At 41.7% G+C, this 23525-nt stretch overlaps 4 protein-coding genes across 8 annotated transcripts in view; 3 read left to right on the top strand and 1 right to left on the bottom strand.

Annotated features, from left to right (window-relative positions):
* Positions 1 to 23525, top strand: part of LOC149836338 (uncharacterized) — a 69673-nt gene that overhangs the window by 32939 nt on the left and 13209 nt on the right. Inside the window, exon 4 of one of the 4 annotated variants that reach the window (XM_090009140.1) lies at positions 16917 to 17145. The exons of 1 other annotated variant lie outside the window; for it this stretch is intronic. In XM_090009140.1, the coding sequence (XP_089865266.1) occupies positions 16917 to 16983 (67 nt within the window). In that variant the 3' untranslated portion in view covers positions 16984 to 17145. Of the gene's footprint in view, positions 1 to 8415; positions 9062 to 9276; positions 9392 to 16916; positions 17146 to 23525 lie in introns of those variants that run through there. 2 more of the 4 variants (XM_090009141.1, XM_090009139.1) reach the window with 2 other exon arrangements.
* LOC149836341 (uncharacterized) lies at positions 9969 to 14146 on the top strand. The gene is made up of 3 exons (XM_090009137.1): positions 9969 to 10987; positions 11087 to 12468; positions 12558 to 14146. Exons 2-3 carry the CDS (start codon positions 11204 to 11206, stop codon positions 14026 to 14028), a joined length of 2736 nt encoding a protein of 911 aa, XP_089865263.1. The 5' UTR covers positions 9969 to 10987; positions 11087 to 11203; the 3' UTR covers positions 14029 to 14146.
* Positions 14302 to 15706, top strand: LOC149836340 (uncharacterized). Of its 2 annotated transcripts, XM_090009145.1 has the most exons (3): positions 14388 to 14412; positions 14546 to 15408; positions 15502 to 15706. In XM_090009145.1, exons 2-3 carry the CDS (start codon positions 14563 to 14565, stop codon positions 15529 to 15531), a joined length of 876 nt encoding a protein of 291 aa, XP_089865271.1. In that variant the 5' UTR covers positions 14388 to 14412; positions 14546 to 14562; the 3' UTR covers positions 15532 to 15706. The 2 variants fall into 2 exon arrangements, with proteins under 2 accessions (XP_089865270.1, XP_089865271.1); XM_090009144.1 differs by having other exon boundaries at positions 14302 to 15408; positions 15502 to 15697.
* Positions 17273 to 22766, bottom strand: LOC149836339 (putative aminotransferase ACS12). Its single transcript, XM_090009138.1, has 4 exons — positions 22193 to 22766; positions 21952 to 22086; positions 18246 to 18406; positions 17273 to 18163 (listed from the first exon to the last, which is right to left on the bottom strand). The coding sequence occupies exons 1-4, from the start codon at positions 22640 to 22642 to the stop codon at positions 17308 to 17310; spliced, it is 1602 nt and encodes a 533-aa protein (XP_089865264.1). The 5' UTR covers positions 22643 to 22766; the 3' UTR covers positions 17273 to 17307.

Genomic DNA, 23525 nt, shown 5'->3' with positions numbered 1-23525 from the left:
TACAGAGGCTGAATATAGGTCAATGGCAGCCGCCACTGCTGAAGCTACTTGGATTAGACATTTACTGACAGAAGTAGGGGAATCGATCTCTCGATCACTTCTTTTGTGTGACACCCAGAGTGCCATTAGTATGTCTTTTAATCCAATCCATCAGAGTCGTGCCAAACATATTGAAATAGATCAGCATTTTGTGAGACAAAAGGTAGAAGAGAAAGAGATTGAGCCTGAATTTGTACGAACCATAGATCAGGTAGCGGATATATTTACAAAAGGATTGACGAAAGACAGATTTTGGATGTTAAAAGGCAAGTTGTTCATGGTCCAAGATCATGCACAACTTGAGGGAGGGTGAAAAGAAGTGTATTCTCCTGTTACGGGTCACGAGTCTGGAGATCCAGACCCGTGATCATTAAAGTGTCATTAATGGCATTGTGTGTAATTTACCTTCTTGTAATAAGGGTACTTTTGTACCCTAGTCTTATATTTTGTATGTTATTATAAATGAGATCATACAGCAACCGACCCTAAGCATTGGGGTTATCGTTTTTTTTTCATTTTCTGCTCTCTCTCTCTCTCTCTCTTTCCCTATCTCTCAGCTCTCACGAGTGGATTAAAATCTAACACATATTTGTTCAAATTCGGGTCTAAGCCCATTTAGAAAGTAAAAAAAACGATCATCTTCTAATTGTTTATGCCTAAGCTCAATGGCTTCACCACTCCATTTGGGCTCCAGCATGGCAAGCTGATCCCAAATAGATGACAATTCCGCGAAATACTCTCTAATAGTTATTTCACCTTGTTGGAGGGTCAAGGCCCTTTTTTGAAGATAGTACTTGTGAGACAAGTCTTTTGAAGTGTACATTTTTTCAAGATATTGCCATGTTTGAGAGGCTTTTTTGAATTTGATAATATTGGCATTGATTCTTGTTTCAACGGATGAGAAGATCCATGATAGGATTTTAAAATTTCTCATCTCCCATTTCTCATGTTTCTTACTATAGTCTTCAAGCTCTTTGGTTCTCTCTTTACCTTCAAGAATCTTTATTTATCTTCTTTCTACGAAAGTAATCATTGGTTCCGGTTTCAGTATTAAGCCTTGGACATATCCCCAAAGCCCTTTACCCTTGATATGTGCTTCTATATTACCGGCCCAAATATGATAATTTGAGCCATTGAGTTTGAACCCAAGAGGGAGGTGAGAGTCCTTTCTTCCATTTTGAGAAGAAGGGAATATAGAGTGAAGAAGATCTTACCACAAGCGAGTCTTTAGAGCTTACTTGATGTGATATGATTCTTTTGAAATATATTGCAAGTAGTTTACACACAGAGGATCAAGAGAAAGGTAGGTGCACGCTTTTCGAGGCACGCGATCTTCTTCAATAATCTTTACCACAAGCGAGTCTTTAAAGCTTACTTGATGTGGTATGATTCTTTTGATATATATTACAAGTAGTCTACACGACAATGATCAAGAGAAAGGTAGGTGCGTGCTTTTCGAGGCACACGATCTTCTTCAATAATCAGCTTCCTTCTTCAATAATTCCCAACGACTCTGATACCATATGAAGAATCCTTGCAAACAATCAAGTTTTCAAATAACTGGATACTTCAAATACTCAGGACAGAAAATAAATGCCCAATGTTTATAAGCTTTACACCACAAAAGAAGTGCAATAAATGCACAGTGTTTATGAGCTTATGGAGACAAAACTCCTTACTGTAATACATACGTTCAATGGGCTCACATAGCCCTTATTTATAAGCATACTTAAAGAGTCGTCTATTCCCAACGGCGCTTATTAGAGACATTGGGTCTATCTTTTTAAACTATGTACAACAATCCACCGTCAACTACTGTCTGAAATGAAAAAATTACAAAAATAAGAAAAAATAAAAAGGATGAATTACAATCATATTCAAAAACATGAATATGCGTAAAATGTAAAAATGACTAAAATACCCCTACAACTAAAGAAATATATATTATATATATAAGTAGATGGATACATGTACATGTATATGAAATATATATATGTATATGTATCTTCTTTTATATATATAAAATATATATAGAAAATACATTGTCTTATGAATTACAATTTAACAATAGAGCTATTGGGAACCACCCCAATAGCTCTAATGGCTAAGGACCATTATGTCCTTAGCTAGAAATAAAAAGACAAAACTGAAATAAAAATGAAAAAAGTAAAAAAATACTAAAGTACCCCTAATGGGCACAACCTATTATACAAAGTAAAGTGACAACAATACCCCAAATGGGTATTAGCTAGTACAAGCACAAGAAAAATATATATACATATTTATATGTATATATATATATATATGCATATACAACTGTATTATGCACTTATATATGTACAATTTAACAACACCATCACCGTTACCATTATCACCATTGCCAGCGCTACATCATTATCACCACTATTACGACCACCACAACCACTACCATCCACCATAACCACTATTGCCACCATAACCACCACTACTACCACTACCATCACCATTACTACGACCACCCACACCATATCTATGTCATTACCGCCACCACCATCCATCATCACCACTAACTAATCTTCTTTTCTTATTCATTTAAATTTAAATAGTTGGTGATCCAAACATTCACATAATTAAAAATAAGGGCAAGTGTCTTCATTATAAAATGTGTTTGAATTTATTTTTGTAAGCAATAAACAAAAACAGATCCACACATGTCTATAAACATTTAAGTAAACCCTGGGAAAACCTTGGCATTTAGAAAATGATAAGTATAAAAATAATACAAAAAAATGTGTTATTTTTTTTCAGAAATGTTGATAAAATTTTGTAAGTTTTTAAAAAGATAAAATAAGAATCAGAAAATCATATTTAATACCGAAATTAAGAAAAATATAATTTTTTTGAAAGGATAGTGCTAAGACTGCCATTTTTTGAAAATTTTGGTAGTTTGAAAATATTGCAATATTTTCACTTTTTAATTATTTCTCCATTATTGTGATAGTTTCAGAATATCATATATCTGTAACAATATTTAAAACAAGTTACAATTATAAAACATATCTAACTATGTCAAAATAAATTAAGAAAAAAGTAGGAAAAGCCAATCTGGATGACATATTTGTCATTATGCACAAATTAAGCTGATCCTATCATCGATATTTGAAAATGTAACCCTTAGCATAATAAAATGGATCAATGATGACACATGCTTCAATGAGTATTTTCTCCAACCAAAGGCACCACCACCCCAAAATGATCCACAATATGGGAATGGTGTGAACTCTGGCTGTGATACGAGCTATGACAGAGAACATTTCTCTGATGAACTCTCCTGGTCCACACCAAAATTTGGCAAAATTAGGCCACACATACTAATAAGATAAATATGTGATGCAAAAAGTGGACCATTGCCTCCATGGGCATCACTTTTTATTGTTAATCAGTTGATTTGTATGATCATCATCCATATTAGTTTTACTTGACCAAAAATCTGTCTGGTATGGTATTAGGCTTTAGGCTTCAAAAACTGAAATACCGATAAGAAGCCAGAATAGCACTTGAAATTGTTTTCATGATTAACCTGGGAATCAATAGTAAGATTTGTCAATTAATTTGGGTGTTCCATCCAATTTCGACTGGATATACCTCTTCTTTTGTCCCTTGAGCAGGAAAATGCTAGTTGAAACACATTTTTTGTGGTGGTTGTAGCTTAGACGTGTATATGTTGTCTTCCAGTGAGGTTACAGCAAAAGCAGCCTGATATGCCCACTAATTGTTTCTATTATAAGGTGTTGAGAGTTCTCCCAAAATGGTTGTATTTTCCATACAGAAACTGTAAAATGCCAATTAAAACAATGATTAATGTGGTCCCTTTCATTTGATGGTTCTTTTTTTTTCCAACTTTCAGTTATTTTCCACTCCCCTATGGCAAAACTGCCACTATATGCCAATTTCATATTCGAATTTTAACTCCATGTGTTTGTAAAAAAAAAACTACCGTTGGTTCATTTTCAGTTTGTTTTCACCTAATTCGGTATGCAAGATACATAGTGAGGTTAATATTAATTTGGATGGTGACTGGCTTTTTATGCAATGCTTTTCAATTTTCTCTCAGCAGATAGTGGTGGTGCAGTCAACATTTTTAGCTATTGAATAGAATTCTGGAAAATATGCTTCTAGTGACTGATCTTTGACCAATGCGTTTTACTAATATGTAACAGCGTTAGAAAACGGCTATTCAGCTTAAAGATGAATTTGTTTTGATAACCTCAATAAATTTCTTAGAAGTTGAATCCATCCTTTCCTTGTTCTCGCTTCATTCTAGGAAATATAGAAGTCCATACTTTCTGTTAGTAATCTTAAGTATCACTATCGTTTTAATGACTGAACGGTTGAGGGAATGTGGCTTTGATATGTATAAACTTTGACAAGGTTCAAAGAAAGTGTAACTCGATATTCATCCCTTTGTGAGAGCACCCATTTCACTTTGATTCTTATGATTCCTACCATGTTCTGTGTATCCAGACCAAAAGGATTTTTCCAGCCTTCCCACATGACATAAGTGCTCTTGACTGGGTTGTGCCATAATTTGCCAGGTCTTGGAGTGCGGTCATACCACATGGTTGGGGTGTGATTCGACTTTTTGGATCTGGCACTTGCCCCCAAACTGGTGGTGCCGAAGCTGACAAAGATTTACTTGCCCCCCGAACCACTTGGAAAGAAAGGGCGCGAAAGATAAGTAGTGAAGGTGTCATTAGGTTTGGATAGGGGTCATCAACTCCTTAATGGAAGACTTTTTTACTCTTTGTGCTCCATTCATTACCTTCCATTTGACAGCTTTAATGATCAATCATTTTGGGAGTTCCTTTGAAGTTTTACCACAGTCCTTCCCAGACTTCTTTACAACAGGGTGGAAGTAATATTTATCTAATGTTTTTTCAGTAATCTGGACTACGTTTCCTGGTTCTCTTCAGGACCCCATACATTTACAAAGTTATACACAAATTAACTCTATCCAACCTCTTTGTATCATAAACTTTGTTTCTCCATTTTTCTAAACTTGGAAGTTTATTCTCTCTAAAGTTCTAAACTATGAATTTTGTTAACTACATTTTGGAAGCATGTGAAAAATATGTATGAAATTTGGGAGCAATTGATTACTGTACTAAACAGTGTTATTAAAAACGCGCCTCAAGGCGCAAAAAGCGCGCATCGCCTCAAGGCGAGGGCCTTTGTGCCTTGAGGCGCAGGCTTAAGGCGCAGGCTTAAGGCGCAAATGCACAGAGGCGTACACCTCAGAGGCCTTGAGGCGTACGCCTCAAGGCGAGGCGCGCCTCAGGGTGAGGCACGCACGCCTCAAGATTATGGTCAAATGAGGGTCAAAGCCCTCATTTGACCATAATTAAAATCTTGCCCCCGACCCTAACGAGGGTCGGGGGCCCTAAATAGTCTCTCACAGCCCCTCTCGCTCTCGTCTCTCACAATCTCTCCCTCTCTCTCGCAGCCTCTCTCCCTCTCTCGCAGCCCCTTTCCCATTTCTCACTGTCTCTCTCTCTCTCCCTCTCTCTCGCAGCCCCTCTCCCTCGCAGCCCCTCTCAGAGTCCCTCTCTAGTGTCTCTCCCTTACCGGCCTCCTCCTTCTCGCCGGAAGCAGCCATACCCCAGGTAACCTGACCCCCTTCATTCTTTTTCCTTCGTGTCTGTCTCCCTCTCTTGAATCTCTGTAGCAGGCAGGGGCACGACCCCTGCCGTGCGATTTATTCCGGCAGGCAGGGCACATGGCTCCTGCCGATTGTGGTCCCTGTCAGGTAGGGGCCTTGGCCCCTGCCATATATGATTTTCGTTAGACTTTGTTTCTAGCAGGGGCCATTCTATGGTTCGGTCAGGCAGGGGCCGAGGCCCGTGCCATATATTGTTTCAGGCAGGCAGGGGCTCGGCCCCCGCCATCTATTGGTTAAAGCAGGCAGGGGCCAAGCCCTTGCCTGCTTTTTGTTTCTAGCAAGGGCCATAGAATGGCAGGGCCATTCTATGATTTAGTCAGGCAGGGGCCTCGGCCCCTGCCATCTGTTGGTTATAGCAGACAGGGGCCAAGCCCCTGCCATATATTGCTATAACCAACAGATTTGCACGCAAATATATTTTTTGCAAATATGTTTTTTTGTTTCTAGGTGTTCCCATATCAATCTTCAGTTGTTCTTCGATCGTAATTGGCAGGTCAGATACCATGTGCGAGCTGCATTAAATTGGAGGAGCTGGAGAGCTTGTATAAAAATCACATTTTAGTTAAAGTAGTTTTTATGTTTTTCATTTTTTTCTCTCAAGATATCCATGTTGCCTTGATTTCCTCCAGTTGATGTCTCTCTCATTGATGTTTTGCTTCAGTTTTTTCTCTCAACATTGCAAATATTCTGTGAAGTATGATTAGTTATTGTTGATATGAAATTCTGTGCAGAATTTTGTCTCCTAGTTCTGTTTCCCGTGAATTAATGTACCCCAGAAAAGATACTAATATAAGCTAAGGTTTTGTCTAAATTTTTCTTTCTATAAAAAAAATATAGACATTATTTTTCTTTATACTAATTATCTCATATTTTTTCCGTATTTATTTGAGATTTTTTATTTTGTGTTGGTTGGTGCTTCATCAATAAAGCATTTCTTATTTATTTATAATTTTAGATAATTTTTATAGTTTTTTTAAGTTAAATTTTTTTTTGAGGCTTACGCTTTGCGCCTCGAGGCTTACGCCTCGCCTCAGATTTTGGTGGAGCGCCTCGCTACGCCTCAACGCTTTTCACAACACTGGTACTAAACAATACAACATCCCTTGAAGTGTTACCTCCCTTTGCCTGGAGCTTCTTCCTATGGAACTTTATTACCGTTGTGTCCTAAATGATGTCTATTGACTCTATTCACCTGTTCTCCAGCAACCAACTTTGAGCAGCAGGCAGGAATTTGCAGTGGGAGAAAGTCAAGGATTTACTAGTCTTCATGATCTAAAAATTCAGAGGCTAACCGTTGCTTTATGAAACTTAAATATGTCATCTGCATATAGACTATTAATTCTATTAACATAAAAACCTTATTAGCAGATTTCAAGATGCTCTTAAACCGGTTTTGTTGCTAATGAAAAACAACTGATGGGTGTTTGGATCATTTAGGATTCCCTTGAATAGCAGCCTTGCCAGCCCTAGAGGACTCATATTGTGGAATTATAGGATCCACTTGTCTCTTAGATAATGAATCAACATGATATATTCATGTTGAGGTTGGACACTTGCTGTCCTGACAGCTAAAACTATATTCTAAATCCATTTCATGGCTGTTAAAAAAGAAAACAATACTTTTTATATTTCTGCAATTATTCTTCAGAGAATAATACTACATTCTTTTCATATCTTGTACAACTACTCTTCAGATTTATTTTTCAAAAATATCTGACAACCACCGACTCTCTTTCTACTTAGTGAGCCTAGGCTGAAACATTTGATTCTGAGTTTTTAAGAATTGGATCCACACAAGAAATGCTATCTCTTGCTGCTGAGTTGTCACTCTTGGTTGTTCTGTTCAACTCCTCCAATATAATCTATCTGCATTCACATTTTGCAATAGAATCGGTTGGCTTCTTCTGATGCTGAATCCCAGGTCTGAGCTAGAAACCAGTCCTTATGTCATCGATCTGGCAGAAACCTACAAAGTCCATGAATTTAAAATGAGACCGTTGGTTTCTGAAATTCCGAACAAAGCACACACCGAGCACCAAACATTTGATGGTTTCAAACTCCCCCAACGTTCCTGCGTGTCTTGGCTATGGCTTGAGTTGGATCAGCATTCCTAATTCAACTAGAGGCTCAACCAAGTTGGACTCACTCAGCTGTGACTCGTCCAGGCTCCTGTTTGAGCCACACAGCCAAATTTGCTAACTTATTGCTGGACTACAGCGATTCTGAGCTCAAGTTGCTTGATCTAAGGTGGCTTGGCCACTGTTTGACAAAGGACAGGGAATTGGTATTGATTTGTAGACATCCCTATGAGGGTCCAAAAAATTGGCCACTTTTTATTCTTGACTAGAGATATGGGAGGACAAGGGAAGTCTTGGTTTGTGATGGAAGGGAGGGTAGATCAGGTGCAATCACATTACACACTTTGAGTGTGCCGCTGCACCTGGTCGCCCTCCATCTTTGGCTGACAACCTGTCAGTTGTGGGGCCTGACAGCAGATGGAGGGCAGCCAGGTGCAGCGGCACACTCAAAGTGTGCAATGTGATTGCACCTGATCTGCCGTCCATGGAAGGTTTGGTTGGCTGGCTTTTCTTATGGTTGGGAAGGGTGTGGAATGTGCTTGGTCATGAGCAGGAGTCCTTTTTCTGATGGGTTTCCAATTTGGTGGCTGTTTTGCGCAGCGGGATTCTGATCAGAACCCTTGCGGATGCATCTCACGATCAGCGATTCCTTTCGCCTCAGCAGATCCTGTACAACTCGCTCGGCATCTGCGCTGCCGTTGCTGCCACCATCGCCGTGACCATCTATTCCAAGAATGCACTTCAAACACTTCAGTCCGAAGAAGACACCCTGGAATGATGCCAAAAGAGGGGAGAAAACTACAAAGAGAGTAGGAAGATGACCAGGTGGGCCAGTGGTCATATTGTTTCTTGGTCACGTGGAGCAACGCCCAGCCTCGTCACTCACCTGCAAAAGGAAGCAAAATTTGGAGTCACACAATCAAGATGTATATAATTGCTGTTGATGAATGAAGAAAATGAATTTGCAGCTTTACACGCACATATCCACTTTTTTTTTAAATAGTCAAGCCGGTGGTGACGTTATATTTGTATATTTAGTGGAAAAACAGTATTCTAAATGTGGTGGGATTGGTTGGCCGAGCCATTAATGTTTTCGATTTTTATATTTCGTTTTCATAAAGAAGGCTGGTGCGCAGTCAGCATTCATGGAGCCATTTAAAAATGTCGGTGGGCACTGACGATGAATTAAATTCCTGAGGGCACGGATCATAAATTTTTGACATATATTCCGCAACTAGACGTTATGGCCATTTATGATTTATGAAATGTGGGGCCTCATGTTTTGATTCAACCTTCGAAATTTCTGGTTTTCATTTTCTTTTTCTCCCGAGTTTTCGAGTTGGCTGAGAGGTCTTTGTAATGAATGAGATGTCGCCTGATTTCTTGTCCGCTTTATTAAGAGTTATTACAGTGAGCGTTTGTTCTGGCTGACGAAGAGTGTTTTTTTTTTTTTTGCGACAGAGAAAGCTGGGGTTAGGCCGACTCCTACCAGTTATACAACTATACCATTTGGGATTCGAACTTGCAGCGTCTCATTGAGACTACTTGACCAAAACGCCCCTGCTTTGGTCAACTAAGCATGAAAGGTGCAGTTTGTAACAAGCATGCATTTTGGCAGGGGTAGCCAATTTATTTATTATTTATTTATAACGAAAGAACCCTCACGAGAACCGGGTCACTTAAAACTCCGAGTCGAGGATGCAACAACCAAGGCCTACATGGCCTCGCTGTATTTTGTAATTCAGGTAATTACCATGAGTTGTAAGAGCATATGCCCCCACATGACAGGAAGTTGGGTGGTCCCTCCCTCATGCTGCAACAGGTGCACCCGCTAGAAATGGGGAGAAAATTGAACTGGACAAAGGGTGCAATGCATATATGGTTTATGAGGTGGTGCCAACGGGCATATGCTTCCCACCAGATAAAAAAAGACACACGATAGGACAAAGACAACCGTGCACTCGGGCCCAGGCAACAGAGATGCTTAGACCAGGTGAAGCTAACAGACAGAGAGACACTGACTTTGAGTCTCTTTTATGTCCTTGAACCTTTGACCCTGAGCCCAGGAGGTTGGTGGGTTTGATGGGTGCGCGCACCACCGTGCACGACACAGTGGGAGGCAAAAGGGAATAAGGAAGTGGGTCTCCATTTAAGAGAGAGAGAGAGAAGAGAGCAAAGGGGACGCGAAATTTAATGTGAAGTAAGAAAGTAAATGGGGGCGAAGCACGTGCCTCTCTCTCCCACAGCCATTAATAAAAGCTTCTCATTAAAACGGGCATCTCTTCTCCTCTCTCCACTTCCAATTCTCTCTCTCTCTCTCTCTCTATACTCGACTCTACTGCCTGCTTCTGCAACACGCTTTGAGTGGTTCTCCGAGGCTCTGATTCTGTCTTCCTCTCTCTCGTTTCCGCGGAAGAGTTGCTGTTGAGAGAGAGAAAACGAGAGGGAGGGAGAGGGAAGTCGCGGTTTCTTTTGTTCTCATTCTCTACGGGACGGACGAACGCGAAAGACTCTTGGGTCTCGGAAGATTCGCAGAGAGCGCAGCGTTTGATTCTCGCATGAATCCCTCCTGAGGATCCCAAGGAACGTGATTCTACCTCAACTCGGGGGTTGAGAGGGATTTTCGTTCGTTCTTGGCTGGGAAAAAAAGAAAGAAAAAGTGAACTCAGCAGTGAAAAGTTGGCTCCTTGGTACGAAGACGTCAAAGAAGCAGGCGAGGCGGTAGACTTGGATTTCTCAAGGAAAAAAATTGAGAAATTCAAGTGATTTTCGTGTTTATTTCCTTAATTTTTCCTTCTCGGATTTTCTCCAAAAGCTGCGCTTCTTTTTTCTTCTTAAGGATTTGCATAGCTTTCTGCCCGTTCAGTCTTTCCAATTGCGAGAAGACAAACTGCTAGTAGAGCTCTGAGAGTGTCACGAGTATCCGGAGTCTTCATGGCGGTCTGCTTCGATGTGGATTTTTTCTCCTTGTGAGAGGATGTTACTAGTGATCACATTAAGAGCGCGCTCGCTCTTTGACATCGTTGCGATCTTGAAGAAGCCTTTAGATGCTAAATTCTTCAAGTTCGATCCAAAGTAGAAGCAAAAAAATCGGTTTCTTTCTCAGGATCACTGAGAAGAGGACGCATTCTCTGTTCTGCACGGTTTCTGAAGCGTCTCTCAGCAAATACAGGTGAGTTCTTCTATTCTTACTTGAAGAGTTGTGCGGTTAGTTCGAAACGGAGTGGACATTAGGTCTGGAGTCTTGATATCGTGGAACGTGTGATCTCAGCTTGCTGTTTTGAGCGAAAGCGAAAGCATCACCAGAAGAGAGGGAGAAAGAGGGGAAAATTGAGATTCGCGGCGAGAAGATGGAGAAATCGAGTGGCGCAGCTCGGTTTCACCGATTATGAGGCTGAAACTATGCCGGAAGATGGAGAAATTGTGGCGAACTCTGCTCCTGCTCTCGGCGAGCTTCCTCTCAATCTTCGCCGTTTCTTCGGTGGTTTCCTTGTCGGAAAAGGAGATCCTTTTGGAGTTCAAGGGAAACGTTTCTGGAGGTCCCCTCAACGCCTTGATCTCGTGGAACCCGTTGGATCCGACTCCCTGTCGGAACTGGACGGGGATCACCTGTAATCCTGATGGAGACGTCGAGAAGATCATCCTGCAGAACGCTCAGCTGGACGGGGTCTTGTCGGTGAGCCTCGCCGGATTGAAGTCGCTGAGAGTCCTCACGCTCTCTGGCAATGCCTTCCGTGGAGAAATTCCGCCGGAGTATTCTCAGATCGTGACTCTATGGAAGCTCAACGTCAGCCAGAACTCTCTTTCCGGGCCGATCCCCGACTTACTCGGTGATTTTCCGAGCCTCCGAATGCTGGACCTGTCGAAGAACGCGTTTAACGGGACCATTCCCTCCTCCCTTTTCAAGAATTGCTTCAAGACTAGGTACGTCTCCCTCTCGCACAACAATCTCGACGGTTCGATCCCTGGGTCCCTCGCTAATTGTTCCAAGCTCGAAGGATTCGATTTCTCTTATAATGATCTCAGTGGAAAATTACCCGAAGAGATCTGGTGGAGAATTCAGAGTCTAGTTCATGTTTCTCTGAGAAACAATGCTTTCGCTGGAGAAGTTTCACAAAGGATCGCATCTTGCCAGAATTTGGAGTTTCTTGATCTTGGGAGCAATCTTTTGACTGGGCCGATCCCTTCTGGTTTGCTTCGTCTCCCAAACCTTACTCATTTGGCTATTGGAGACAATTTCTTTACCTCTGCTCTTCTTCCAGACATCCTTGGTTCCCCGTCACTGAGTTACTTCAATGCATCGTTCAATCAATTACAGGGTGAGATCCCTGAGATTAGAAGCTGCAGCGACCGACTGGAGATTTTAGACCTCTCTGATAATGAATTTAGTGGGGAAATTGGATATGACATTCAGAATTGCAGAAACTTAAGAGTTCTGAACATGGGGTCTAACAAGATCAGTGGAAACATTCCTCCAGAGATTGGGAACTTAAAACGGCTCTCTGTATTGAGGTTAGGCAATAATTCGATCAATGGGTCGATTCCTTGGGAGATTGGAGATATCGAGCTTCTTCAAGTATTGGATTTGCACAACCTTCAGCTGGTTGGTGACATCCCCCTTGCTTTATGCAATTGCAGATTTCTTCTTGAGCTGTGAGTTTTACCTTAAAGTCGTTCCGTTGATCGGTAGGAATTTGTAGCTTTCAGTAAAATAAATACTTGTTTTTGCTTTTCCTTTGTAGGGATCTTTCTGGTAACAGTTTGCAGGGTACAATTCCTGAAACCCTTTATAACATGACCTACTTAGAGCTTCTAGACCTGCATAGAAACATTCTAAATGGAAACATTCCATCGACACTTGGACAATCAGTGCAGCTCAAATTGCTTGATTTATCTAACAACACCCTGAGCGGTGAAATTCCTTCCTCCATTGGAAACCTGTCACAACTGGCCTATTTCAATTTGTCCTTTAACAACCTTTCTGGCCCCATTCCATCTAACTCCATTTTCCAGAAGTTTGGTGATGTACCCTTCATGGGCAACCCAGGTCTCTGTGGCCCTCCTCTGGCCACATCCTGCTCAGGCAAGGTCAGCACTGCAGACACCAAGAAGACCAAGTTGTTAAGTGTTTCTGTAATCATAGTCATTGTTGCTGCTGCTGCAATATTTGTAGGAGTCTGTGTGACCACCTTTATGAACATTAGAGCTCTAAGGAGGACGAAGCCTCCTGAGATCTTGGTCTCAGAAAGCACGGCGGCTTCTACAGAGTCAAATGTCATCATCGGAAAGTTGGTCCTTTTCAGCAAGAGTCTGCCTTCCAAATATGAAGATTGGGAAGCAGGAACCAAAGCCTTGCTGGACAAGGATTGTCTAATTGGCGGGGGAACGATAGGGACGGTCTATAAGGCCACATTCGAAGGTGGAATTTCAATCGCCGTGAAGAAGCTAGAAACACTTGGAAGGATCAGAGTTCAGGAAGAATTTGAGCATGAGATTGGTCGGCTTGGAAACCTGCGACACCCAAATCTTGTTCCCATGCAGGGTTACTACTGGTCATCCACAATGCAGCTTATCCTTTCTGAATTTATTCCCAACGGTAACCTCTATCAGCACCTTCATGAATTCAGTCCTTCTGGTACAAGTAGGAGTGAACTTTCTTGGGACAGGAGATTCAAGATTGCGATAGGAACAGCCAGAGCGCTTTCCTATCTTCACCATGACTGTCAGCCACAAGTGCTGCATTTGAACATCAAATCTACAAACATTCTCTTGGATGAACAGTATGAAGCCAAATTATCGGATTATGGATTGGGGAAACTGCTGCCCATGTTGGATAATTATGTCTTAACAAGGTTCCATACTGCAGTTGGCTATGTCGCTCCCGAATTAGCACTCCAGAGTTTGAGAATGAGTGATAAATGTGATGTTTACAGCTTTGGGGTTGTTCTGTTGGAGCTTGTGACTGGAAGGAAGCCAGTGGAGAGCCCAATGACAGCAGAGGTGGTGGTGCTGTGTGATTATGTGAGGCGCTTGTTGGAGAATGGCAGAGCTTCTGCCTGCATCAATCCCAGCTTGCTTGGGTTTGCAGAGAATGAGGTGATGCAGGTTCTAAAATTGGGGTTGTTCTGTACGTTGGACAACCCTTCAAGGAGGCCAAGTATGGCCGAGGTTGTTCAGGTATTGGAGTCTATAAGATCCAATTCAGATGCTTGAAAGGCAGCGAAGGTACCTTGTATGTATTGTTACAAAGGAAACAAAATCCATTCTTTTGTTTTTTCTCCCCCTCTTTGATCTAATTCTTTCATCATTCCCTTGTCATTGTTATTGTTAATCGAGATTCATTGATTGAGAATTGGGATTTTTTCTTCAAATGATTTCATGAGATTTGATCTAGAAATTTTACATTCTTATGTTCACCATTATAGATCCTTCAAGATTTTACCTTTTCAAAGTTTTCTTTAATGGTCAATGAAGTGAGATGTGGAGAAGTAATTTATAATATTTTGTTAAAATAATGCCAGCCATCTCTCTCTCTCTCTCTCTCTCTCTCTCTCTCTCTCTCTTGCTGGGTGGTTGGGGGCACGATCTCTACAGCAGGTATTTCATCCCTACTCCATCAGCCAAGGGGAGCAGTTTTGTTACCAAAACCTCCAGTGACATGGCCAAATTTTCCAATCTATTGCCTGCTTTCCTGTATATATTTGATCCTTGCTGCCATGGACATGAGCAGAGTGATCCAAACTATCAATGTCAATGAACAAGAAATTATCCAAACCCTGCTGCAGAGAGCAAGTTGGAGAACCCGGTTCTGTCCCTTTCCTATGGGAAGAGAAGCCCGGGCAGCCCAAGAAAAATTACATCCAAACACCTACTGCTGATCCATCTCCCTCTGCTTCTCCAGGGAAGCTGGTGATATCAGTTCCTTTTCAATGGGAAGAACAGCCAGGAAAACCAAAGGCTTGCTCCCCAGCTAGGATGGATTCTCTTCTTCGTGTCCGCCCTATGACTTCTATCAGAGAAGAAGAAGAAGAAGAAGAAGAAGAAGAAGAAGAAGAAGAAGAAGAAGAAGAAGATGATGATAAATATGAAGATTGTGAAGAGGATGGTGGTGATGAAGATGATGATGAACTGTTTGAATTGGACTTTGAGTCTTTTGCTTTCGACGAAAGCGATCTCCCTATCAAGAGCTTTTCCGGTTCTACTCCCTCCATGCTTGTGAATTGCATGTCAACCATGTCTGAAATCTCCCATGCGATCCCGGTCGAGCATCTTGCCTCGGTAACAGACTACTTAACCTCTAGCAGTTCAGGACAAGGGACAAGCAGTGGTGAAGATGATAGTTCTTATATTGAATTCCATTTCCCTATCGTATCTCCTCACTCTGGTTTTCTCCAAAAGGTTTTCGCTGTTGAGAATCACTTCTCTGATGGGTCTAGCCCGGGGTCGGGAAGGCAGAGCTGCTGCAGGATCAACTGCGTGAAGGTGAAAAGGATGCCTCCTACTCTTGGAGATTTTATATTTATGAGTTGTAGGAGAGGAAAGCCCAAGAGAAATTTGGCTGCCGTTCATAGCAAGAGCCACCCTTCCTCCCTGGTAATCTTTCAAATCCTTTTGGTACATTTAATCGAATGATGATTACATGAGACCTGTGCTCACACTATTTCTAACTGAAGTGTTTTTCCATAGATAAACTATGGGTTCGGTTTTCAGGTGTAAAACGATGCAAATGCCTTCTTACTTTTTCTGGCCGAAGGGTGTTTGATTCTCACGTTTAGGGAGAAACGTGGTTGCATGAGCAGACTTTAGGGGGCCTTTGTTTCGTACTCTTTCCCATGAAAGGGGCTCTCTTTCATATGTAATAGGGCCTCTTTCCTATAAAGAGTGAGACAAACATGTCTATGAGAAATATATGATGTCACATAATAAGTGCGAAAAACCAAATTTCCTCTCAAAATGGGCACTTTCCCTCTATAGTGGCTCTCTCAGAAGAAAATTGCTTCCCTCGAGTGGGTGTGTTCCAAAATCCCTATACGCAGACCTCTTTTTGATTTGCACCTGTCATCTTCTATTGCTGGATGAACCCCTCATGTCTGTTAATGTTGATATTTTTTTTTATCTTGACTTGCTGCTTGTCTCTGTGCTTCATGTTTTGCGTTGAACATTGTTCGTGCCTTGTATAGTTCTCCAACTTAAACCTTAACGTTATACGAGAGGCCCAATATACCTCTCTCTCTCTCTCTCTCTCTCTCTCTCTCTCTCTCTCTCTCTCTCTCTCTCTCTCCGGCGTATAACCACGTGATGGTGGTTCAAAGTTCAAACCAATTAATCCAATGATACGTTCCTGCCACTCTTCACCTTCATTTGTTTATTTTCTTTTTAACAATTTAAACTCCCGGTTTTAGTACTGTTGTCACTTCTTTCCACGAAAGAAAAGAGTCTAGAATGTTCCATAGGACCTTGAAGCTTTGAAGGTTGTGACTTGTGAGAGTCTCGATGCCCTGTAAAGACTTTGTGATAGTTCAGAATTCATGGAGAGTTCTGTAACTTTGGTTTCGACCCAATCCATATAAACCCTTGAACCCATCATCCTTGGACAAGGTCAAAAGACTCGAGACAACTTTGTTTCAGATATATCTCTGAAGTCTGAAGGTATGAACCCATTTTGACAGGAAAAATGCCTTTTTGCATTTATTATGCGGACCACACCACATTCCTATGAAGATGTTTGTTTCACCCCTTTTAGGGAAGATGCCTTCTTTCCTATGAAAGAGGTCTACTTTCATAGGAAAGAGACTGAAACAAACGCCTCCTTACTGCTCATGGCAGGAAAATGATTTCTTGACCACCTTTGTTGTTGCGTAGAATATCAATCCTCATCACGTGCTGCAAAGCGTAGTGTGACACATACATCCTTTATTTTTTTGTCAAAATTTCCCCGTCAGTTTTACTACTACTACAAAATAAGATGCCTTACCTCCCTTCTCCATGCTTTCATCTTCAACCTCTAATAGAAGCCAGGCATGCAAGGGCCTTTCTCCTTTGTTTCGCTTTGTTTTGTGCCTTTTCTATTAACTATTACCTCTGGACTTCGTGAAGGATAGAATGGTATGCTGCACTTTTGGAAACGGATACAGAAGGCGGCCAGTGAACACAAGTAAACCACCTTAGGTTGGAGGCAAAAGCAGGCGAGGAAACAGAACTTTGTTCGAAGCCCCATCTATTGTATTGTGTTAAAAAAAAAGTTCCAGCTTGTAGCCCTAGTGACGTTGTACCAGAATGATAAGAAATTAACTGAGAAAAGGACCCACCAGAAAACATACATCGCAGCAATTAGATTTGTGTACTATATTATCTTAATGAAGTGATCTGTGTGCATCAGTTCCAGCTAAGGTTCTTCAAAAACAACGGAGAGCAAAAAGCCATGCATATCCAACAAAGGAGAGGAAAAAGAACGGCATTAATTGGAAGAAAATTCATTAGCGACTTTTTTTTTTATCTACTAAATTTACAGCTTTCAGAAACCTTTTTAATCCGTTTCATTACCACAGGCAAATCATTCTTCGACAACATGGTGAAACAGCAACGAAACCATCCGGGTTCGATACAGTGACAGGCCGACCCAGGCGTGACGTTGATCTTCCCTATGTCTAAGAGCTTCTCCCACAGCTCGAGCTCCCCTTTTTCGCTATAAGACCGTATCAATCGGCTCATGTTAGCCCAACAATAGAAACCACCACTGCTCTTCGTGCACTCAATGCCCAACTCCTTCAGTCCATCCACAAAAGCAGTGTACATTGCACTAAGCCTCTTACGATTCCCCTCGATGAATCTACAGACAAAACTAGAGTCTGAAAGCATGGCTATGAGCAACCGTTGGGTTGGCGCAGAAACAGAAGAGAACCTAGCCAACCTTGTTGCAGCAGCCAACACATTATCGTTGTAAGAATAGAGCACCCCCACTCTGAAACCAGGAAGACAGAGATCTTTGGATAGCCCGTAAATTATGTGAACCCTGCTCTTATCAAAGTCTCCTGAATCAACTATCTCTATGATGCTTACAAACTCATCCACTCCATGCACAGATCCAGCAAACACCTCATCAGAAATCAGATGTATGTTTTTCTCCCTTGCAAAATCCAGCAAAGCGTATAGAGTGCTTCTGCTAAGCACATGACCAACTGGGTTTGAAGGGTTTGAAATCAGAACTGCACGAACCTTCAGCCCACGCTTTTTCGACTGGTTGAATGCCAGCTCCAAAGCAGAGATGTTGATGTTGAAATTATCGCTGCTTCGACAGGGAACTGGTACCAATTCTATGCCGGTTCGCAGCTTTATGTCCCTGTCAAAACTGGTCCCAAGTAGTTTTGTCAATAGGCAACACACAAAGGATAAGCGTACAGGATTATCTGATAGAAGAATTAGGTGGCTACCCTGGGTAGTATGGGGCTGGAACAAGAAATGCGTTTCCTGGATCAGCAAGGCAGAAGCTCAATATCTCAATTGCGGGAGTGGCACCAGCTGTCAACACCATTTGGGATGGGTTGAATGAAACCTGCCTTCTCATGACCTCAGTCATAAATCCAGCGACAGCCTACAGAAGCAAAGCAGAAAAAAGATCTTTAATCATGAAATAATCTGTCAGCATACACTTGTAATGGCAACCTATGAGATAATTAACAGATGCCCTTGGAAAGTGGGTCCTCAACAAGTTGTAACTTCTAAAATTTGTATAGCAAAAGCCGCTAGCAACCAGATTAGCACGCAATGGTGTTAAGTTGAGTTACAATCAGAATCGCATACATGGAATGACCGAAAACTATCAGAAGTGACTTCAGAACACGGACGATTTCCTGCATCATTCAGTACATAAACAAGAGAATCATTACACATTACTCAGTAGCCCTGTGGGATTTGAACCTGACCCCTCAGGGAACAAAGCCCACAGCATAAGTTACAAGAACCTGAATAAATGTCTAATCTAAAGCCTCTCACGTCTTCTCAGATAAGAAATTATCCGGTCATGGATGAAATCAAATTGATTCAATCTGATGAACACTTATATATTATGCATACTATTGTTGTAACTCATTTTTTAATTTCCTTCACTAGCATCATAACATGGATCTTGCATTTAAACTGAAAATGGATCATGTGCCTTTTGCTTTCACAAATCCTCCATCACATAAGAACTCACTTAGATCCAAAAAAGGTTACTGCTTCCATAAACAAAATTCAGTAACATGGTGGCCACTGACCACACAACAAGTCAAGACAAGAGTAATTGGAAACTTCATAATCTCTCAAGAAAATTGACTGCTTTGTTAAGAAACAGCTAGCAAAATTAACATCATGGCCACGAATTTACTAAGACAAGTGAAAAAAAAACTTATAATGCAAGAGATTTGGGAAAACACTCGAGTTTGTAAAAGATAGAAATAAACAAACCAAATGCAAAAGAGTAAAAATGAAACAATTAAGGCCATGTTTGGGAGCCTTGCATTGGGAACAAAACAGTGTTTCCATGCATTGCCAAAACATGGAGTTCAAGTTTCATGGAGTCAGCAAATCTACAAGTTGTTTGGGAGTTTGCCTTAGTTTTGAAGTGGTTTTGGGACTTCAAAGAGTTTGTGTTGGCTTCCAAGTTTAGCATTTTAGGCAAAGTGGGTAAATATTTTTTGAAGTTGTTTGGGAGTTTGACTTAGTTTTGAAGTGTAGTTTTGGAGAGGTCATATCTTTTTTGACCTCTTTGGAACTGGGTCTGCTGAAAGTGGGTAAATATTTTTATTTCAAGTGAGAAAAGATATATAGGGCGAATTAAGACCAAACTTTGATTTGAATCTGAACAATATCTGCGTATTTGGATCCAACCCAGATTTGTGTTGACCTGACCATCTGACCCATATTCAGACCCGACATCTGAATTGGATCAGATCCATAACCAGGTTAAACCTCCAATATGTTTGCATGTTCTAGGAAGGTTTTTTTGCATCTTCTGCCATGAGTGCAGATTAGGGATTTGTGAAAAAACACCTCTTCCAGTGGGTGTTAAATCATGGTGTTGGGGATGGAATGTGCATTGTCAAATACATCATCAATGCAATGTTTTGGTAAAACAAGTTTTACCAAATAATAGAGGTCGCCGTGGAATACACGATGCACCTCCAGCACCCTCCAATGCAAAGCTCCCAAACAAAGCCTAGTTGGTTATATGTCGAAATGTGCTTTGCATGCTATGAAGTCACAGTCCGACCGTCAATCTACTTGTAAAAAATAATTATGAGAATGAACCACAGTATCAAGCATCACTCTGATAAACTACCAGATATATCAATCAAAACCTATATCAAGAGATGGAATGTGATCAGGGTGCGGTTGTCAACCAATTGTTCTGAAATTCAAATCGCAAGCTTTTTCATTAGCAATTCTATTTAAAATAATAGAAAGAAACATCAGTTGTCAAGCATAAATAATCAAACAACAAGTAGAGAAACTGAAATGTAGCAACTCTAATTTTGTGATATAGTGATTTAGCCAACCAAACAAGTGAGCATGAAAACCTACAGACTTAAAACAGATAATCAACCTTAAATTTTCAAACTATGCTAAACAAATCAAAACAACACCACAGCAACACTGCCCCACCGCCTCGCCTCCCCACCCACCCTCTCTCCGTGAGCCTACACATTGACACTTGACAGCCCTAGTCCAACATCGCCACTGACTGAAAAGTTGAGAACATAGGTGACATCCAAGCAACCACTTCCACATAAGAGCACTACCTAGTTACTTCAAAATCAAATTAGTGAAAACACCAGATATTCAAACCACAAGTACCTGCATACTATTATTTCTCAAAGTTTCTCCAGCCTCAACTAAAGAGGAACACCACGTAATCCAATTATGCTTGGAATAAGAAGTCCATCAACAACTTATCAAATTACATAGAAGTCAGGAGGCCAGGTGTATGATTCAGTGTAACAATTGTACTGGTATATGGATCCCAATCTAATATGAGAGGAACGACACTTTTTTCCTGCTAGGCATAAATCTAAACTGAGAGGATCAACATTGTATTTTTACCATATTCAGTCTGTATTAGGGGAGAAAATTCCATATGCAAACTTATGTTTCCCAAAAAAAGTAGGGCATTTAACAGATAATACCTGTTAGAAACCACAACATTGTGCCTACTGGGAACCCATGAACTCGCAGAACATATCAGTTCCAATAATTAATCAACTTAGGTTGCTTCTGAGTGGATGAGAATAAGGCCATAATGTAGTAATAGTAAGTGTCTAAGCAGTAAACAATACAGGCTAGTCTAACAGAGTAACCAAATGCCATGTGGAGACTATATTCAAGGCAATGCCTGCCAAAGACAGCAGGCATTGATAGTTGGACCACATCAGTGTTCATCTTGACAAGCAGATCGAGTAAAACCCCAAATGCAAAAAATACCCCGTCAGAGCAGATATTCTTTGTGGAAGCTGGAGTAAAGTCTAGTACTTGGAGACCAGCCCAAAAGGCCATCTAGATAAGTTCTAATCGTATCCAAGAAGCAGATTGGATTGGGATTTGTGAACCTCTCGAGACACCTAAACTCTTCTTTAACATTCATTAGAAGTATCTTGATAGCTCCGATCATAGATAGGCAATACCACAACAAGCAAACAATTGAGAGGGACTTAGGATGATGTTGGTCCTGCGAAGAACACATGCTTCTAGACAATGAAGACATGGATAAGTTGGTACATCTCGCCATAGGGACACATTTCCCCCTTTCTGATTATTAAAAGTAAATGAATCGATCTCCGCAATTTGGTCACAGTTCATGACTCGAAGAAAGGCATTACTCAATGAGTTTTGTCTCATTCGCAATCTAAATGAAGAAATAGAAACATTAGAAGAAAATGCACTAGCAATTAAAAGGACTTTCCAATAACTGACTGAACCTATGATATGAAGAACTATAAATCTATAATATGAATAATCACAAAGACCCGGCACTCTGATGGAAAACAACTTCTGCAAGATTGCACAGACAAAAACATCAATGAACTCTAAGAATCTACTCTCATACAAATCGAAATAGAGCTAAAATCATCTTCGGACTAAAAATAGATCAATGATTCATACATTTTTCATCGCCAGAATGCCGTCAAACTTCTGGTAGCAAGCAATCCCGCTAATACTGAGAGGTGCCCCTTCATCTGCGCCGTTCAACGACTCTACATTAGCAGCAATCCAATCTCGCACCAGATTCTGAGACAACTGCGCAAACAATAAACCGGTAAACAACAAATAAAACAAAAATAATGGCTTGTTTAACAAAATATGAACCACAAGTATGAATCCAAACCACTAGATGACTCCATACCGTGTTATCCGCCAAGCCCAGTTGAATAACACCGTCAGGATTCGTCTTCGGGTCGTAGGGATCGTCCGAATGCCTCCGGAGGCCGGCGTAGTAAGGCGAGTCCCCGGCTTTGTTGATGGAAAGGGCCCGATACGAGATGTAGGCCGGGCCGGAGGAGCTCCGTGACGAAAGCCTCGCTGGTGGCGGCAAGGAGGTTTCCGGTGCGCCATGAGGCAGAGGAGGCGGCGACGGAGGAGGAGGCGGGCGGGAGCGGTACCGGCGGAGGTAGAGTTGCAGGAAGTAGAAGAGGGATAAGGGGATGACGGAGCCGAGGAAGAGGCCGCCGCGGCCCTGAACGATGCCCCGCAACGGGACGATGAGCCTCATGTCCGTCCGCCCGGAGACGACTCCACCGCGCCGCCTGCCCTCCTCCCGCTCCCGATCGTCCTTCCGGGATCCGTCCTGTGTCATCTAGGGACTTCCCGGCGAGGTTACGGCCGGAATCCCATGGTCCCTCGCCGGAATCCCCGTCGTAACTTCCGAAGCCTCCCTCGTCGGACGATTTGTGAAGTGCAAATCCCTCGTTGCGTGTTGTGTTGTGATTGTCCTGATCCTCCACCCCTAAAAACGGTGGGGCCCACCCGGGTTCCCACCCCTTCAATCAACGACGCTATTCTTGTCTCACTATCATCGACCACCAGTAAATAAAATTCAAATTTTGTTGTTGGGTTGAATTCCAAGATCAAGCTCGTCGTGTAATCCTGCCAGTTTCATCGAAAAAAAGCCCTTCTTTAACATTTAAAGGCGCGGTAAACAACAGAAAAGTCACCAACTGCGAAGGTGTCAAAACATAAAGGAAAGACTTGTTTTAAAAACTCAACTCCGAGTTCGGTGACCGTTTTTTTCTTTGGACTTGAGAAATATCTTTTTTGTTCTTTTCTTTTGGAATATAATAATAAATTTTCTTTAAAGGGCGAGGTAACGTGGGGAGGATGGGGCCAAGAGAGGGCTGGGTTGGGTCGTTCGTGACCGTCCATAAGAAACCCAGAGACATTCTTCAACAGCTTTCTTACAGGAGGACAGGACGTCCAGCCGTAAATGTAATGCACCATGGCTTCTTTCTTCTTTTTTAAAGGCAAGCTAGGGTTGGGCAGGCAGACCCCTACCCCAATCCCTACCCGTTATACAACTGTACCATTGGGTTTTGAACCTGCAACGTCCCAACACACAAGGTGTCGTGCACTAGCTGCTCCTACCAGACAATCTGAGCCCCCCACAATCACTTTTCAAATATTAGAGTGTGTCTGTCGTGCACCCACCCGAGTGGCACCAGCGGGCTTGGGGAGAAGGTGTT

This window comes from Nuphar pumila, chromosome 6 (assembly GCF_984573655.1).
Source record: "Nuphar pumila chromosome 6, dmNupPumi1.hap1.1, whole genome shotgun sequence".
NCBI lineage: Eukaryota > Viridiplantae > Streptophyta > Magnoliopsida > Nymphaeales > Nymphaeaceae > Nuphar > Nuphar pumila.
The sequence above is the reverse complement of the archived record's forward strand: the minus strand, read 5'-3'. Positions and strand labels throughout refer to the sequence as shown.